The sequence below is a fragment of the Ambystoma mexicanum genome, chromosome 1p, assembly GCF_040938575.1.
Source record: "Ambystoma mexicanum isolate Mex_15411 chromosome 1p, UKY_AmexF1_1, whole genome shotgun sequence".
Lineage (NCBI taxonomy): Eukaryota > Metazoa > Chordata > Amphibia > Caudata > Ambystomatidae > Ambystoma > Ambystoma mexicanum.
Genome location: NC_090921.1, coordinates 1,205,591,133 through 1,205,611,529, shown reverse-complemented (window position 1 = coordinate 1,205,611,529; position 20,397 = coordinate 1,205,591,133). Strand labels below are relative to the sequence as shown.

Here is a 20,397-nt window from a genome sequence, read left to right as displayed (position 1 = left end):
TTCATTAGCTAGGTGACTGTCCCACTTTGTGAATGGGGGAAAACTGCATAAAAAGCAGGTCTCTGGGATTGGAAAGGCAGAGTCACCACGGGAACGAAAGAACCGATGAGGAGCTGACAGAAGAGAACCCCTACAACGACTGAATCGTCCGGTGAAGCCCTGCTGCAGGTCCCAATCTTCAGACTCCAACGACAGAGAAGATCTACCAGGAATCTTCTTCCCCTGAGCTGGTGGGACCAACCAGTTCACCCAAACTGCAAGCCAGGACTCCCTCCTCTGGTCGAAATTTGCTGTACAGAGCTGCTGTAAACCGGATAGCCAGGAAGGTCGGACCCTGCTTGGGTTTTAAGGAGCACACCTTTCATTTGTTGCTTTGCTCTGCAGCTGGTTTATTCCCCGGGCAGTGCAGGACCCTCCAGTCTTCCTACTTTATGTCATTCCGACAGTTGCTTCAGGAACAGTGAGCCTGCAGGACCTGCCAGGAACTTCCGCCTCAGCTACAGCTTCTTCTCCATTTAAAGGTACTGTGCAAATCCGGTTGTTCGTTTCGTCCAGCCGCGGTGAAGGTGTGTGAAGCCTTCCACCAATCCGAGGGCTCGTCCTTCTCCTTTTCTACTGTTCTATCGACCAACTTCGTCCAGAACTATTGACAAAGATTTAACCACGAACTACCCTGACTTTTGTCCTATTGACTTTGGCCTTAAGCCTTTTTGATTTGATCCCATCACTGTAGTTCCTCTTTCTAGATTGCCCTGCTTACTTACCTGTTGGTGCTCCTCAATTTTAGTCTAACTTTGTTTTTCCCTCCCTTTTTAAATTACTGAAGTGCCATTTTTCTCACACTTTGTTTTGAGTCAAACGTGTCCAGAATCTATTGGGAGTGGTGTGGTGTATTAAGAGTGTGATTTTTCAACTGCTTTACTTTAGTGAAATGTTGTTTTACAACTGATGTGTAAATAAATGTATATTCTTTTACTCAGAAACCTTGAGTCAGTGTTTGTTTGAATCATAGTAATTGCTGTCCTTTGTGTAACTATTGATACTGCTCACTTGCTCTTGAGATAAGTCTGGCTGCTCAGCCTCGCTACCACTTTACTGTGTAGTACAGGCTTGTACCAAAGGTGAATTTGTACTGTCACTTGTAGTCTTAATTGTGTGTGGTGTTCCCAAAGGGTACTGCATATAATTCTGCCTAACAATGACAAATGTCGCTTTTGTCAACAGAAAACTGAAACCTTGCGACACGTGATACTGTTTTGCCCTAAATTGAGAAAGGAGAGAACCACCATTTTATTGGAAAAGCTGAACAAAGTCCACGGCCTAAATGCCGATGCCTGATGGGAAGCTCTCTATGCCGGACATTCAAACGCAGCTACAAGAGCTTTGGGATCATACTTGAATGGGATTTTTAGCTTTAAAAAAGCGTCTCTGTAGAAATTACCAGCCAAAGGTAAGCCGGAATGCCAATAGGTTGTGATTAAATCATCTATGAAGACCAACCTATGGCTAGCTGGGAATGTCAACAAATTATAAGCAGAGAGAAGCTCATAATGAAGGGATGATCCTTAGGAGAAATCAACGTAGAATTGCAAACATATAGAAGATGTGCACAGTATTGCCATGAGCATCTCACTGTACATTATGTAGGGTTTGTTTGTTTGTTTGTTTGTTTGTTTTATTCACTTATAATGCGCACCAAACCCGAAGGTAGCCGGGCGCAGCAGTACAGAAAATGCGAAGCTTAGGTTGCAGGGTGGGGTCATGGGAATACATACACTGTATAAATACAAAATACAAATAATAGAATGCAAAATATCACAGGAAGGCAGCAGTTGCGGTTTACATGCCGAATAGATACAAAATATGATCAAGAGAGTCTATGTACAAGAGAGTGGGACCATAAAGATCATGATGAAGTGTATGTTCTAGGGTGGGGTGAAGGATAAGTGGGCGCCAATAGGCTATTCATTGGCAGTCCTTAGCAAATTGATGTAGTTGATTCTGAATTTAAGGAAGGGCTGTGCCTCGCGTAGAGGATTAGGCAATGAGTTCCATAATTGAGCTGCTTGCACCGGGAAGCTACTACCCCCCGCCTTAGATAACCTGAATCTAGGAATGATGAGGCTGTTGGCATTTGCAGTTCTGGCAGGGCGCGAGTGATTTCTTTTTGTGAGTTTATTGCGGAGATAGCTTGGTGCTGCATTGTTCAAGGCTTTATGAACCAGGGAAGCTACTTTGAGGTGGATTTTGTTTTGGGAGGATAACCAGTTGTTTAGACGTCTGATGTTTGAAATATGTGATCTTTTGGGTACACCAAGGGCGGCTCGTAGGGCATTGTTTTGAAGAATTTGAAGTCGGTGGGTTACTTCATTCCAACACATACCTGAAAACAGAAGCATGACCAGCATGATACAATATTATGAAGTTCTGTAATCAATACGTCCAACATGTTTTTTTTGTGTGTGTTTTTTTTAATACCAATTTACAGTGACTGTGACCTTAGACGCCAGAGCATGGATGTGGATGTCTCGAAAGAGGTGGGATAACATGAATAAACTTGACACTTGCTCCTGTGTCCTGCTCTCGGCTCCCACCCTATACATCTCTCATTCCCCCATGTCTGCATCAACACATACACTCTCTTTCCAGTACTGTGTGTGTTGCATAGGTGTTGACAAGTTTTAAATGATCTAGTTAGTTGGTGTCATGGCACCAGACCTCAATGCAGCACTTAGACTTTTGCAGCAGGTTAACACGTTTGCATATCTGCCGGATTCCACAGATAGTATTACAATACTATGTAAGAAAGACATCACAGCAGGTGAAACCACAGACCGTGACTCATCACGCGGAAAATGGGCCCTTGGTTGGCCTTATGAAATGCTAGCACACGGGTGGTGGTGGTGGGTGATGTTTATCACAGCCCTCATGTTTAAAAGTAGCTCATTGTTTACTTCAGCTGGTAACTTCTGCTCCACAGTTTTGCTGCCTCTTTGTAAGCAGTCCCTTTTTGCATGTCACTGTTTTACAACAGCACAGTACCACTGTCTGTTTTGTTGAGCAGTCTTCCCTAGGCTCCTAATGTTTCTAGACAGAATAACACAATACACACAAAATATGGTCGTATAGGAGTTCAAAACTACAGTAGCAAAATACTTATTTGAATACAGCATGGTACACCTAAAGCTAAACTATTTGGCTAATAGCGTTACTATTTTATTGTAGTTCTGCAGTGTGCTAGATGACATGAGGCTGCTTGGAAATGCTGGGAGGCAGAGATACCGTAAAGGACATCACAAGGTGTAAGAGACATGTTACATTAAAACAGGAGGACAATTATGGTAAACGATCAAATCTTGGTAAACAATCGAAGCACAGGGCGATGCATTCCCAGTCAACCTGTGTGTAAGACACAATGGGCCTCATTACGACCCAGGCGGTAAGTTACCGCCTGGGTCGTACCTTTACCACCATGGCGTAAACTACGTTTACGCCATGGTGGTTGGCGGACTTACCGCCCTATTCCGAGGTCGGCGGGGCGGTAAGTCCCCAATCCCCATTTACCCTTCCCCATTCCCATTTTTGCCCCATAGGGCATAATGGGAGTGGGGAAGGCGTTAATTACGCCACCGTAAATTACGGTGACGTAATTAACAACATGGTCCCTTAGCGCCATGGATTTTAAAACCTGCTAAAAGCAGGTGTTAAATCCGCCATGGCGCTAAGGGACCTCGGAATCAGGCGGTAAGGGTCGGCGCTGTTTACGCCGCCGTAAACCACTTACCGCCTGGGTCCTAATGAGGCCCAATGCCTCATTATGACTTGTGCGGAATGGGTTTAACAGCGCCGGTAATGGTGCCGGCGCCGTTAAACCCACTCTGCACTATTGCGGGACCCGCTCTGGACGTCTGGTTTTTCCAGACGTCCATAGCGGGTTCCTCGAGGGGACCAGGGTGCTAACAACGGGCCCGTTCGTAATGGGCCCGTTGTTAGCTCCCTCCCCATTCCCATTGAGCCCTGTGAGGGCTCAATGGGAATGGGGAAGGACCGGGCCCGGGTTCCCTGAAAAAGGAAATACCGGGCCCTCCATACTCGGAATGGCCCGGTATTTCCTCATTCAGGGAACCCGGACAGAGGTCATTACAACCTTGGTGCTAAGTGCACCAACTTTACCACCATGGTGTAAACTATGTTTACACCATGGTGGATGGCGGATTTACCGCCCCATTCCAAGGTGAGTGGGGCGGTAAATCCCCATTTCCCATTTTCCCTTCCCCATTCCCATTTTTGCCCCATAGGGCATAATGGGAGTGGGGAAGGCGCTAATTACGCCGCCGTAAATTACGGCGGTGTAATTAGCACCATGGCGGGTTAGCGCCTTGGACTTTAACGCCTGCCAAAAGCAGGCGTTAAAGTGGGAATCCGGCGTTAAGGGTTATCCGGCGTTAAGGGTTAACACCGTCGTTAACCCTTAACGCCAGGGTTGTAATGACCTCTGGACACAATTTTGGAGGCAGCCATGCCCACCTCCAAAGTCGTAATGAGGCCCAAATTCCGGAAGCCCAGTGAGATCATAGTTAAGGGCATCAACTAACTGGAAAGCCATTTGGGGGGCTTCAGAAAAACAAAACCATACAGTGCAGTAAAAACGTAGTACTTTGTTGTAACTGCAGGTGCTTTTCTGCTGCTAAAATAAGGCTGTTGGGGTGCGATTCTAACTCAGTGGTCAAGCTGCACACTTTTCAGAGTCTAGCGAAAACACCAATGTATTACAGTACACGTGTTGAGCTTATGAAGACTGCAGAAGGCAGCGCAGGCACAGCTCGACACATCAACATACATTACTGGTCAGCAGACTGTTGGGGCTGGTGAAAGGTGCAACATTGTAGGACTACTCTCAAGACCCGGCAACGCCGAGATCTCTCCACGGAAGGCTGGAGGAAGCAAAATCCGCATTCGGAGGGATATAGGGCCAGGAGCAGAAGCAGCTCCCGGCGCTCCTCCTGCACGTGGAGCCAGAGACTTGCCTTAGCGCTAGAGACTATAAGAAAGCCCAGAGACTTGGACATTACAATGCAGTGAAGCTGTGTCCTGTAAATACCTTTTCTTATGCTGCCACTTGTTCTTATCAATAAATCTAAGGTTACGACACTACTGGAGGTCTGATCATTATACAACAAACATGTTATGACTTCCAAAACCTTGTGCATGCGCTGTGTGTTTTTGCTAGTGCCATCCACACGAGGAAGTGGAGAGGTGCAATTAGTTTCTCTATAGGCCTATTGGTGATAGTGAAAATAAAACAAACGAAATGTGCCAGAGGCTGCTCACTGAGCCACACTGCCTCAGTGTATGGCCAGGGTGCATCACCTGCATCGCGAATCGTCCAATATTAAACGTGTCCATAACAAGTACAGTATGGGCTTGTGCTAAACTGCAAGGATACTGAGAAGCCGCCTGCAATCACATGCGACCATGCGGGGATGTACAATAGCGTACACTCCCTGTGTTATTGATATAGCGCCTTAATCCAAAGCGGGCATATGCAGCAGGACATGCTATGTGACTGCTACTTTCTAGGGCCTTTGATGAACATCTATAACGAAGGTATATATACATATATTTATATATGTATGTACCTTGAAGGGTTAGTTTAACAAATTAGGGTAAGCTTCCAAATGTTTGAGGTCTGGAGCGATTGGCACAATCTACTGTGAAGAGCCACTGGGATGACCTGCCATATTGTTATGTCCTAAACTACAAGAGTACAGGAGAAGACCCCTGGATGCAATAACTTACAATACCGGTGTGGCTAACAGTCTCCAATACTAAACAAGTTGTTGGGGATTAATTGCAAATTGCAAATAAACACATTGGGCCTCATTACGACCCTGGCGGAAATCGTGGCGCCAAATGCACCATGGAGCACGGCGGAAAGCTGCCGATAGCGCCATGGGGGTTGGCGGATTTACCGCCCCATTCCGACCTTGGCGGGGCGGTAAATCCCCATTCCCCATTTTACCATTCCCCATTCCCATTTTTGCCCCATAGGGTATAATGGGAGTGGGGAAGGCGTTAATTGCGCCACCGTAAAATACGGTGGCGTAATTAACATCAAGGTCCCGTAGCGCCATGGATTTCTCCGCCCGGAAAAACCAGGCGGAAAACGCTCCATGGCGCTACGGGAATTCGTAGTAGGGCGGACGGGTCCGCCGCGAATAACGCTGGCGTAAACCCACTCCGCCAGGGTCGTAATGAGGCCCATTGTGATAAAAAAAAAATGCAGATGTGCATGTTTGATGAAACTAAGCGAGTAATGGTTGCTGCATTTGAATTTTTTAATGGAGAGGATGCCAGTTGTAAATTGGCACATTTGCCCATATTTATTTTATTTTAGTTGCATTGCTTATAACATACACACATCTTTACATCAGGAGAGATCCAGCACCTTTATATAGTAGCACAGAACTGTGGTGGAGGGAGGGATTTGTATTTGTCCGGCAGGTATTAAAAAAAAAACACGTTTTTAGTGTTTTACCAAACTTTAATATTAGATCAGGATCCGGGAGACCTTTGTTACTTTGCTGTAAAGTGTCCAATACTTTAACATCTATATCTGCCCGTTCCATTGTTTCTGTGCTACCACTTGGAACATGTCAAATGTATATACTGTCATATTCATATATCTGTCGTGCATCTCTTTCTCACACACATCTTTTGGTGTATTGTTATCAATTGCAGATGGCTTGTCAGTTATTTACAACACATGAGCATGCAACACTCTATGAGAAATACATGATTCGTGAGCCTGAGGTATATAGACAGTTCCTCTCCTACCTGGAAGAGAAGGTAGGTGGCATGTTTAAAATCGGTATGGTGGTAGGAGGTGACAACTTGTTTTTGTCTTGTTGTAAACTAAATATTCAGGATAAAGATCAAAGATATATATCACTCTCTAAAAACATATATTCACTGAAAAACTTAAGGTAAAGTTTAGTAAAGTAGACCAAATTTATCGCAACAAAACCCCTGAAATTAAGCGCATTCAGGAAGTCATGACGCTCTCCCATTGGTGTCCCCTATAATGCTATGACCCACATGATGCCATTTTGTAGGTTACTGTGAATCCCTTCTCTTAGAATATGTAGGTGCTCTTGTGCTTTGCAATAGGAACACACTGAGTTAGGCCAGTCATGACTTCCCGAATGCACAGAATTTCAGGGGTTTTGTCGCAATAAATATGGTAAAGTTAATTAAACTTTAACTAATGTTTTTTCAGTGAATTTCAAGGGTTTTGTTATACCATAGTTTTACACCACTACCAAGCCACTAGCCATGGCCTTTGGTTGTGCCCACTGTATATTTAACAACATTACCAGGCCACTAGCCAGGGGCTTTGGCCATGGCCAGTGGCCACGGCCTTCGGGCATGTCCACTGTATATTTTACACCACTACTAAGCCTCTAGCCATGGCCTTCAGACATGGCCATGGGCCACAGCCTTACGCAATGTTAACAGCATATTTTTTACGGGCCACTAGGCATGGCCTTCGTCCGTGTCCACTGTGCATGTTCTCCCGATAAGTTTCTTTTTGACCCACCAGGTGGCCATGGCCTTTGGTTGTGTCGCTGTACATTTAATTTGGGCCTAGTTGGAGGCAAGCTAAGACTAGTGCCCCCGCCATCGGCTTTGGCCATGCCACCTAATTTCATGTGGGTGCAATAGCCATGGACATTGGCCGCAGCCTTTAGCCATCGCCCCTTGACATGTTGCTACTAGGTTTCGTTGAGACACCCTAGCCATGGAATTCAGTCATTACCACTTTCCATATTGCACCTTGCTGTTCCTTAGAGTAATTCAGTAGCCATAACCTTTGGGCACAACCCTTACAAGCCGCTTCCCCGTAGCTGTAAAATTCCCCTTAATCTTAAACCCATTTTTTGAACACGCTCTTTTTTTTAAACTGCTTCCCCATAACCGCTGTGATCAATTTTCTACATAAAACCGCAGTTATCCATAAACGCACACAAATAACCGTGGTTATCTGTCAAAAGCTTGCAAAATCCAAAACTCTTTCCTGCCTGCCCAGGCTATCACCAAGAACCCGCTACCACTTGCCATGCTCCCACCACTCCCTGAAGCTCCTTTTTCCCTCCCTAGCCCTCTCCCATTGCCCACCAACTCTCAGCATTTCATCTGATGCACTAGCATTCCAGATCTAGGTTTCTATCATGACCAGGTAATCTCTCGCATTGAGCAACAAAAGACAAAAACCGGCAGGCTGCCGCCAAACTTGCACATTTTTCCAGCCCCTATCAATGGGGAAATACAGGGACATTACGATGCTGACGGACCCTGAATTTCCCCATTGCCAGGGGCCGGAAACTTTCACTCCCCATTCGAGCCCCTTAGTGCTCAATGGGAATGGGCAGGTCGGATGCACCGGCACCATTCAGAATGGTGCAGGTTCATCCGACATGCTCTGCTCGCCGGTGCCGGTATGGCTGGCAGGACATAGCTGGTGGCTATAATGGCACCAACGAGTAGAACTCATAGTTTGCTAGTCCGGGAACTACGGTACCAGCAAGCTAACCGGTACCGTAGTTCCCAGACCGGCAAACTTGTAATGAGGCCCATTGACTGCTTTTTCATTCATGAAAAGCCTTTTTGATGCATTCTGGGACAGATATATAGCTATAATTTGGACGGAGGGAGGTACCTCTTCTGCATCAAAAATGTTCACAACTACTGGACGGAATAAACCGGGACCCCTCCTGGAAATGTTAGTAGCCTATCTCAGCCTCTCTGCTACAAAGCACCAAGACTTATAAAGGTTTTAAGGAGTATAGGGCACCCTCTTCTCTGTCGAATATTTTAAAAACTACTGGATGGATTTACCCCAAATCATTCAAGGAAATTAAGTCAACACTTAACAAATTGTTTCTCATTTGGTCTGAATCTGCCAAGCTGCGACTGTTCAAAAACTGCACTTATTCTCTATGGGAAAACGAATGGGAGTGGGCAGAAAACTGTGCTTTTATCTTTTCTTAATAACATCTTCATATTTTGACAAACTGTTTCCAGAATCTCCAATTTAGTGAGCGTCTTGACAAACTGTTTGTTTGGAAACTTTCATCCAAGTCCATCCAGCAAGCTCAAGCCTCGCTCAGTCTCTCTGCTGTCAAAAGCACCAAGGCCGATATAAATATTTTAAGGTGCAGGGGGCACCCCTTCTCTATCAAATATTTTAAATACTCCCAGATGGATTTACCCCAAACCAGTCAATTAATGTAAGTCAACGCTTTGTGCCCGAGTTGTTTCTTATTTGGTCCAAATCTGCCGAGCTGTTGTTGTGTTATGGCTGTTAAAAGACGTCACATTTTCTCTCTGGGAAAATGAATGGGATGACAACTGTGAAAGCACCAGGAAAGATATATCTATACATTTGGGAGAAGGGGGCACACCCTTCTCCATCAAATATTTTAGCAACTACTGGGCAGAATACCTCCAGGACCCTCCCGGACATGAAGTCAATGCTTTGTGCCCAAGTTGTTTTGTAGCTGATCCAATTCCGTCCAGTAGCTTCGGCTGTGCGGTGGAGCACAATTTTGACTTTTTCTCTAAGGGAAAATTAATGTGAACTAGGCTGGAACAGCGTTTCTTTTATTTTCTTAATAACATCTAAAATTTTTAACAGCTCTTTCCAAAATTCCCTTTCTGGGGGAGCCTGTGGCAAACCTTCTGTTTGCAAAATTTCAGCAAAGTCTGTCATGCGAATCAAAAGTTATTAGCAATGATTCCTGCCCCTCATGTCCCCAGCCCTCCAAGATGTCAGGCTGGAGCCAGGCCACGATCACCTACATGGCCCTCAAGGGCCTCTCCATCCCTCCAAAGACCCACTTGGAGTCAGACTTGGCGCTTGTGGCACCAGACTCACTCACTCCCATGGGATAGCATTGGGGATTGGACTTGTAGTGCATTGATGGGGACAAGATGGATGCCCCCACATATTTCGGTTCCCAGAACTGCATGTGCGGTCTAGTCTTTTGGGTGTGGTTCAGCCCAAGAGATACCCAGAGACTATTTAAGCCACACCCAGGCTGAGAAACATGCTTTGCGTTTTCTGCACCTGCAGCATGACACTCACTGTGTTCAGATCGGTCTCCAGTAGGCCTGCATCTTTCTTCTGCGCTGAGCTCCTGCAAGAACAAGGACACCGTTAGGAACAGCCTTACCTTGTGGCGCTTCTGCCCATCAGTCATCGCTCCTTCTGTTCTGCGGGCATCTTCGGTGGTGTCAATCCCATCCCGGCACGCCGCTTCCTAAGGAAAAGGGAAAAGAACAGAAAAAAGGCATTGGTAAGCATTCTGCAAATCTTTGCTTATTTTTAAATACTGTACGAGCTTCAAACACTTACCTGAATCCCAGCCGCTCTGGGAGAACTCTGTCTCTGGAACTTCTCATCCATCTGCAAGAGGAAAAAGACACTCCAGGTTAGCGTGGAAACATCTGGAGGCGCTGCATACCGCGCTTACCCACCGCATTTGTTCTTCATAACCGGCATGCACGCTGAAAATGTTGAGGCACCTAAAAGACACAGAAAAAGAATTCAGTTCAATGCAAATACGAAAGGGGTGCATTGCGCCTCACGCTCTCACTCACCTTCAGCGCTACTCATCTCTGCAGCACGCCGCCATCCCTGGACGCCGGCCATCATCTAAGGAAGGAAAGCAACAAAGTTAGAGAACTGTTCGAAAGACTCATTATACTTACCTGTCGGACTCGTGCCAGTGAAGTAACTAGGCAGCAACGAGCCCGCATCAATCAACACGCCCCTGCGCTGAAGGCAGGATGGAGAGCACACTATCCAAGAAAACAAGGTGAGCTGTGGATCAAAGGGAAGGGTTGGACCCCAGGGAAGAAGGGGTTCAAGCACACAGAGACACTAGGGAGTTAAACTCTACCAATCCTGTGTTTCAGGCCCAGTCTCCAGTCGAATAGCCTCCAGGGAAGGGTTCGAGGTCGTAAGAGGTCAGAACAGGCTGAGTGAGGTCCCCGTGGATACCAGGTGAGCATTACAAATAGGCAACAGGAAAGGTACAGTATGGCACACAGGGCCACCTGGGGCATCATTGAGCATTCCATAGGACTCCTGAAGTCACAATTCAGATGTCTAAATTACTTGGGGGTGTTCTCCTGTACATACTATATATTGTGTGAGACATCATACATGCCTTTTGAATCCTGCATAACATTCCAGTGCACACAGGTGTACATGCAGACCTAGTATCTGACCTCAGGCCAGAGCCATGTTCCAGGCCACAGACTTGGGGTGCACCTCTGCGACAGCAGCTCAAGTGAGGGAGCGGCTGGCCATCAGCTTCTTCATATGAGCACTGCAGGCTGCCAGAAAGGACCATTGACTGCACACGAGACAGCGTCAATGATTTAAGGATGACAAGTGCCAGGCACAGCCTGCACACACTCAACTGCCTGAGACACCCCTGGAAACAGATACCTGGTCCTGCCAAAACATAGCAAACATGCATGCCTCTGCATACACAGGTGTGCAGTGCACAAAAAAGCAATGGACAGATACTGTGACAATTCATAAGGTCTTGTTACTTCTACCTAGAGAGGAGCCAGGGAGGTGAGGCTACTACCCAATAGTCCCCTTAGGAGTAGTAACATGCTGGAGGACCTCATAAGGGGATAAGGATGTCAACCTGGAGAAAAGCCTCCCTACCACCCTATCATAGAACCCCTACCCTCATGGTCACCCTTGTCCCCCCACCATTGATAGTGGAACCATGTGTTACTGTAAATCCATGAAATGTAGATAATACTGGGATGAAGAATAATATGAGGAGCCAAATGTAAAACCTACTGAATATTGCAATGAGGTGGCTCACTGGAGGTGTCAACAATGTAAAGAAGAAAGCAAGAACTGACTAAAGATTTCTCATCGCAGAATCCAGTAGCACGCAAATCCTGCCTGGGAGAAGTAAACCAGGAGGACAATAGACAAAGAGAAGCTGTTCCTCCAGGCATAGGCCACAAAGAACGGGATGCTGCTAGGACGTGTAGAGAGATGTGACCCAAAACGTGTATGATAAAAATAATCCAAGAAGGCCAAACAACCACTGCACCACTTTGCAAGGGAAAACAAGGTTTATTATATGCAAAGGATTCAGACAGTCCCATAGAAACGAACTGACAAGGAGCTTCTCACGCTCCAAGAGGTTACAGGTTATATAGCGAAAAACCGCACATTATCATACATAGGTTACAACATCATCTCACCACCCTTGTTGTCTACCACCTATATAACATGCTAATACCACCTATAGTCCCCTCAGTGATTGGTCACACCTTATCAAAGCCCATTCCCCTATGCAAGTGGCCCACTAGATCATCATTATTGAATCCTAGTACATGATTGGCTAACAGTTATATTTATATATTCACCGTCACATGATGTGCATCCCTACAACCCAAGCACATTTAACGTAAGACTGGTGGAGCCAACTCTGCTTTGATAAGACAATGTGCCTTATTATTTCAGATGCTGTGGCACACACATGCTGCACCCCACGCCTTGGACTAAATTTACTGACATCACCTCTGCTTCTCCTACTCCAAATCACACATCCAAACCCGGCTCCCCCTTAACTCCTTCAGACTCGAGGAACCAAGTAATGACATGAGCAGGGCACCACTCTTGAAACTGATTTTCAGGGCCTTATTTGCTTTGGTTAAGTGTCTAATTGTAATTCAAATGGGATGAACGCTTCTTGAGTGAGGCAGTAATAATAATAATAATTTGGCATTTATATAGCGCTACGAACCCTCAGGTATCTGAGCGCTGCTTATTATTACCCACAGTGTGTGGTGCTCATTTATCGACCTCGGAAGGATGAAAGGCTGAGTTTGGCCCCGCCGGGATTCGAACCTGCATTAACAGGCTGTGCACAGATGTCAAAGCAAGCGCTCTACTCGCTGTGCCACTTGACCGGCTCTAAACCTTCACCTGACCTGTTGGCATCACAAAACCTTGTGCCCTGTTCTCATGAATTTTTCCTTCAAAGGGAGTATATCCTCCCCACGGCAAACATTCCATTCCCAACGACTTTGAGCTCTGCAGCTGGATATAATTAGCGTTTATCAGCTCTGTTCTGGTGCCTCTGACGTCGGCTACTCTCTTGGGGGATAGATAGGGGAGTTGGCTTTGGACTGAGCTAAACAGAGCAGAAGCTTCACATCAGGGCCTTCATTCTGTTATTTGTGAGCTAGGCTTTGGAATCCAATATGGTGGCACTCTTGCCATGTCAACCTGCTGACCTCATGTTTACCACAATACCTTTCTGACTCCACCTTCTCTCTCACTCAAAACAGAACCGTGTGTAGTATGTCTAAACACAGGAGCTAAAACACATGACCCTCTCTATAACCAGTCAGTCAGTCAACAACTTTATCTCGGCATAGAGCCACAAAGGTATTTCACAACAACTTAACATCACAAACATTGGCCATTTAATTTCATTCTTATTGAGATCAAATTAAATAAGTACAGTAACCATTGGGCTCAATACTATTCCTGGAGGGGTTCAGTTTGTGGCATAGTCATCACAACTTGGGTGGGAAAAGATTGCTAGGAATCCTAGTCCAGAATCCTAGTCCAGAATCCTAGTCCAGAATCTCCGAGTATCACCCAGAATCCTAGTCTCTAAGGTGAAAGTGTTGGCTCCCGAGAGCACAGGCCGTTGTAACAGATTTTCATGGAGGGTGGCAGTCGTGCCCAGGCGGTAGGCCCTACGTTTTATAACCCTGTTCACTGGGGGTTGGCATCTCATATCAAAATTCAAAATGCCTCTGGCCACACTTAACTACCTGAAGTCAATTCTAACAGAGTCAAAATCATTTTCCCCCTGTTGACTAATTCTGATAAAAATCTCAATTTGCTCCCGGGTAACAAATAGACAGCCCCTTACTTCCCAAATCCAGTGAGTACATTTATTTACAACAGCTTCCCTAGGTTTGTACGTGTTTGGGGCCAGTGTTGCATTACAGCTTTGGTGATGGAAGAGGATGGGGTGTGGCTAAGCCTGCTTAATACCTTATCGGATATGGTGTCTGCCCTGGCCGCACCATCTGCCTTCCAGCTGGCAATTTTCAAAGGTTGATGAGGGGCCGGGTGTTGCAGTTTCTGGATGGAATCGAGGCCACTTGATGATATTATCGCTGAAGTTCCTTGGCCACCCGGGGCACTTACAATTTAGCACTTGCTCTGATTCTGCTAGCATGCCCCCTCCCACTCTTTGTGGCTCTGGTGTAGGTAAATATGGTTGAGGGAAGGTTGGGTACAGCTGACATTGAGGTATTTAAGGCCCTTTCCCCCCTATAGAGTTTTTGGAAATCCCTATGTATCCAACCCCTTCCCAATTGCTTCAAGCAAGGATAGGACTAGATTCTTTATAATCAACAGTTCTTATAGAACAATATTACATTTACACTCCTTGGTCACAAAGCCCCACTGTCCCCCCTGTGCAACTGGTCTACGGCACACTTAGCAGCTTCCTTGATGCAGAACGGTGGGTGGAGTGGGCTACTGCCCTTCCAGGACATGCTGGATGCCCCTGTTAATGTGGCCTGCGTCCTCTCAATCACGCTTCCCCTATTTTCTCCACCCGACGGCACCTCAACAAGATCAAGATCACCGTGTTGCTGGGAAATATGCTCAGTGGGCAAAAAAGTATTTTCGCTACTGACCTTCTTTGGAGAAATGGGGCGCGTCATCATCGGTATAGTTCCTTTCTTCCCCCGTTTAATGCAATAGTCTCACAGGTGTCTGTGGAAAGGTAGCCATCTGACTGAGGGTGACTAAGGTTCAAGACTCGGGGGCTGCAGGGGCAGCAGGGGACACAGTAGTAGCCTTGTTTGTGTCACTTGTAATGTTATTAGCGCTCCATGTGGCAATATGCAAATCAAGTCCAGCGATAATCAGGAACATACTGCTGTGGGGCCCACCGGGGCATAATTGGTTAATGGTGTGCTTGGTCCTATCGTCAGAAGCTGACCGGTGGCGCAGGCTACACACAGAATCAGTGCCTTTTTGGGGTGAGCATAGGACATTGTCAGCTTTAATGTCAGCCTTGGTAATTGGTGCAGTGTTTTTGCTCCCCTATGGGTCCAGGCTTATGGGGGCATTGAATGAGCCGGGAAACTGAGGGATTTCACTAATCGGGTAAAGTCCTCCCCCGAAGGTCTCAGAGGGCTGCTTGGTATGTTTTTGGCACCACTCAGTGGTGGAGGGAGGGCTGGAGGAATTTGGCCTTGTATGGTGAGCATTTTCCACTTACAAACGGCTGCAGGTATTGTGTGTGTTACAAGTTTACAGAAGATAACATGGTGGATAGGCTTGCCAGTGGCTAAAATATCTGCTTCTTAAAAGATTTGGCAACCACTGTGCCAATTCACTAGTGGGTTAGAATAAAGATCATGCAATATTTGCAAATATGGGAGGTGCTAGCTCCCCCTGACACCTCCTTGATCAAGTTCACACCTTATCACCTCCGCAAACACAGTTGTCCCTCAGGTCTTCCTTCTATCTGGGTCTCATCAAAGGCCTCTGACAGCCACCTCTGGGTACATGCTTGTGGGTAGCTTGCTCCTGCTTCCCTTATATTTTGCAGTTGCAGTTGGCTGCTTTTCACACCCTCAGGCTCCGAACACCCTGTGAGAGCGGAACACCCGTTGCCTTCCTCCCGCAGGCTTCACCCTGGTGGGCCCGGCCCTATGGTTAAGTATGCAGGGGGCGTGGTCTGGCTTAGCAGCATCGGCGATCCTCATATGGAGGGCCCCCAGTGCAAAAAAGCAAATGCTGGACACCCACACCCATCCCCGTGCACACTTATAATAACCGCTTATCTTATAACATCTGGAGCTGCAAAATGAATGCATTTGTTGCTCATTCTTTGTTTCTATGTGATGTATCTATCAGGTGTCAAACCTAACTACAAGTGATACATGTGCCTTATGCCCCACACAACTCCACCTGCTCACACTGTGGCTTTTACTCATAGGTTTTTCACAGCCTAAAACGTTTTGCCTGGTTGGTTTGCTGTACGTGCATCCCCACTTTCCCCCTTTACTTAATAACCCAGCAGCTTCCCTTCTTCTATATTCATCATCCTTGGGTACCTATGCTTTACACAAATGCTGTAAACACCCCATTCCGCTTTGGGCATATTATTCCGGAGTGCACGTCATGAAACATCATCCCCCATCTCCTTCTAAGTCAACCAGATGCTCTGCATAATTCTCACGGTCAGGTGGATGTGAGGTCAATGCAACTGGGGGTCCTAAAGCCTGCTCTACTTTCACCAATCTAGGCTTTACAATGCCACCCCACTTATCATTTTGGGTGTATACATGTCTTATGAAGGGAGGAGCTCTACCCGTTGTGATAAACAGCATCATAGTCAAACTCTTCAGCAGTGTCTTTGAACAGCATCTCAAAATCATCTGGCGCAAGCAAAACATCATGAGCAGAAAATACATGATAGGAAATAGTAACTTTGCTTCTATTTTCAACCATGACGGCCCCACAAGAACATCAAATCCAACTAGTCATCAGCATTTACTCATGCTATCTTCACCATGGCAATCTTTAAGTTATGAAGGGCCCCTAAAGCATGGGTCAGGGACAGATTATCTGCATCATTTGGGGGGAAGTATGTGCAACAAGACAAGCCCCGTTTCCTGCTACACCCCTTCATAGCCATGGGCAAATACAGAACATACCTGTTCTGGAGGGTCATGAGTCTCCTAGCCTGTAATTCAGTCTTAATAGATTGAAGACCTTGCTCTGTCTGTTTCACTAACTGAAGCTTCTCCTATGTGGTGATCTGCAGACACTTGGAATTTGCCACATTCTGGATACCTGGCACCAGGAGGGAGGCAGAAGATGTCTCTGTCCTAGTGAATAGACGAAACTGGTCTGGGATCACCTTCAGTGTGTCAGATGTGTCCTGTGACCAGTAATTGGATCTTTTCTGATGACAAAGCATTGGTGAGCGGCAGGCATGCTTTTGGGACAGGGGCTTAGTAGCTCCTGGGAATGGCACATTTATAACTGTCAGATGGGAGTCAGGTACAACCTGGACCACTGAATTCAAAGTGGTTAATGAACAGATGCCCCTCCAAGACGGCGTGGGGTGGAGTTATGCATATTGTTCACACAACCAATATAGGTCCATCAACACTACTCTGCCTTCGATCAGATCGGGAATAAATTGGGTTTTGTTGCAATCAGTTTTTGTCCCTATAGGTATAATACCAATTCCTTGGAAGCAAAAGGAATCATTTACAGGTATCTGCACATTTGCTGGCTTCTCGTTTAGCTCAATTCATGTCAGCTTTGGCACATAATCTCCCCATATTTTACCACAGTTCTGATTAACATGTGCCACTAGGTCCTCCGAGAATCCTAGTAAGCCCCTGCTGCACAGCTCACTACTCCTGTCACCCATCTATCATTGGAAAACAACACACCTTTCATTTTCAACAAAGATCTTATTTTACCACAGGTTTGTTCTTTGTTCTTGTCACACTCTTCGTCATCTCTGTTCATTTAGACCACTTCGAACATGTGCCCTTGGAAAAGATATGGTACTCTGCACAAAGCCAGGTGTATAAATATTGGTCTTTAGGAGACAGCATTTCTTGAGGTATTAAAAAACGTGGTGTACCCATCACCGGTATCAAAGAGCATACATGGCCCCGGCATACACCAATTCATTAATGTATTATTTGGAAATGACACAGATATTTCCTGAACCAAGATGAAAAACAAAACTGATCATATGGAAGAGATTCATAGATGACATCTTCGTGATCTGGAGAGGAACAAAGAGAGAGGTGGAGGCATTTTTGGAATATCTAAATTCAGTACATGAAAGAATTAAATTTACCATGGAAATAGGCACACCAAAACTACATTTCCTGGATGTGGAATTGGAGATCGGACCAACAGGCATAGTAACAAACCTATACCATAAAAAGACAGATGTCAATAACTCTCTACATTACTTGAGTCATCACCCGGAAAACACTTACGAAACAACTTACCGTACAGCCAATTTTTACACCTGAAGCAGATTATATCATCGCCCACCACATTAGAAGAAGCTAATTTGACCATGACAGAGAAATATAGAAAGAGAGGCTATCCCACAAACATCATTGAAGTAGCCAGAATGAAGAAGGAAAGATTAACAAGAGATGAATTACTAACTCCCGAAGAGAAACCAGAAGGATCACCTTTCATTTACGCCCTACGATACGCGGGACAAAGTCAACACATCTCAAGAATGATTAAGAAAAATTGGAGAATAATTGGAATGGACTCACAGTTGAATAAATTATTCCCTAAACCCCCGATCATAGCATGCAAGAGGGGACAACATTTTAAGGATGAGTTGGTCAAAGCAGAATGACCCCCAAAGGAAAAACAAACAACCTTGTGGACAAAAAAATTCAGGGACATTTGCATGCCTCATCTGCGGTCACTGCAACAACATAATGAAAGGTACCCATGTGAGACACCCATACAATGGAACCAAAATTTAATTAAGAGATTATGCCACGTGTGACACAAAATCTGTTATTTATGGATTAAGCTGCCTTTGTGGCATTTTTTATGTGGGACAGACTAAAAGAAAAGTAAAAGAAAGATGGCACAAGCACAAAAGTAACATCAGAACTAAGAATATTAGGTCACTGGTAGCACGTTTGATGAGAAGAAACACAATCTAGCACAACTCAAAGTAATAGTTCTAGAAGTAGTAAAAAGAGCACCAAGAGGAGGAAACCACACTAAACCAGAGGGAAATATACTGGATAGACAAGTTAAGTAGCCTGTCCCCCAGGGGGATGAATGAAGATTACAATTTGGGAATCTTTCTATAGAAAAAACTTTTTTGAGAAATCTGGTTACAAAACTGCTATAATGAGAGAAAGACAAATTACACTATGTACAAGGTGATAACCTCTATTTCATAAATCATAAATCATTCCTCTCAGGAGTTTCTCTAAGACCATCACATCCCCTGATACTATAGAATACTTTGGAAAATTTGGTGTTGTGTACTCTCTTGAACTTTTCAGACCTGCATTGCTATTTTTACCTAATCACAACTAACTGCAGCACTCTAATTTATTTGAGGTCAGGGAATAGGCTGAACTATTACTCTCCATAATGAAGGGTGCAACTATGCCATGGTGCGCATTAATTACGAAGATGAACACATCTTTCTCATTCTCGGGTGCCTGACCTTATAGTTCAATTATTTTTGTAAGCAGTACTGCTGTATATGGTATTGTCAACTACAGCTCTTGAATGCTACATCAGGATATGTGGTGACATTCGGTTCTTGTAAATACGCTACTTCTTTGTCGGCCCTATTGGTTGCATCGTTGCTGAGTGAAATGGGGTCTGTATTTTGGGTGTGGATGGCGCAGTTAACCACTGCCACTACTATTGGGTGGGATACAACATGAATTAACCTTTCCAACAAGGGCACATGCTGCACAGGCATGCCATCGGACCTCCTAAATCCTCTCCTTTTATAGACAAGCTGGAATGTACGGTGGTGGTAACATCCACAGAGTAAAAGTATATAGTTACTTAACACCCTTGTGATGCCTCTAATGCTTCAATTAATGCAATCAGTTCTGCTCCTATGCCAAATAATGTGTTGGTAACCTCTTTCTAACTACAACCTCATAGTCCCCCTCTAAAAGACGCAACACTGCTGCACCTGTATGTCTTTGTCCCATCTCCTGATAGATCATTGATGACCCATCAACGAAAAGGACCTCCCGTTCGTCCGGTGCATCCTCCCATGCCTACATTAAATCATCCTCAAGACCGTCATATGCAACACGATCATGCACTTCTTTTCCTGGCTGAACATTTATTGCAATAAATGTGGCAGGGTCTACTGTACTACACCTCACAATGTCACAATGTCAATGGATGAGCTTCACAAGATAAATTCATATGCAGAAGCTCTTTGTGTAGTTAGAGTGGACTTGCATCGCTCATGAATTGGCAATACTTTGTGCTCTTCATATAACGTTACACAGCAGCCCATGGTAATTGTGCAGGACTTTTCAATTGTGAAGGCCGCCATGGCCAGTGCCTGTTTGCAAGGAAATTGACTCTGCATCATTGAATCTAATATTCCACTGTAATATGCCAAAGGTTTGTGTGCCATGTATGTTAGCTGGGTCAGCACTGCTGTCATGACCTGTCCATTGGAATGTGAAAACAAATAGATGTTCTTCTTATAATAGGGTGCTGCTATTACTGGTGCATTGCTTATGACATGCTTG

General features: G+C 45.4%; 1 protein-coding gene across 1 annotated transcript in view; it reads left to right on the top strand.

Annotated features, from left to right (window-relative positions):
• The window catches only part of LOC138572018 (putative methyltransferase DDB_G0268948), a 630,847-nt gene that overhangs the window by 158,904 nt on the left and 451,546 nt on the right, over nucleotides 1-20,397 (top strand). The window contains exon 2 of the mRNA XM_069649242.1: nucleotides 6,742-6,849. Coding sequence (XP_069505343.1) covers nucleotides 6,742-6,849 — 108 coding nt within the window. The remainder of the gene's footprint in view (nucleotides 1-6,741; nucleotides 6,850-20,397) is intronic.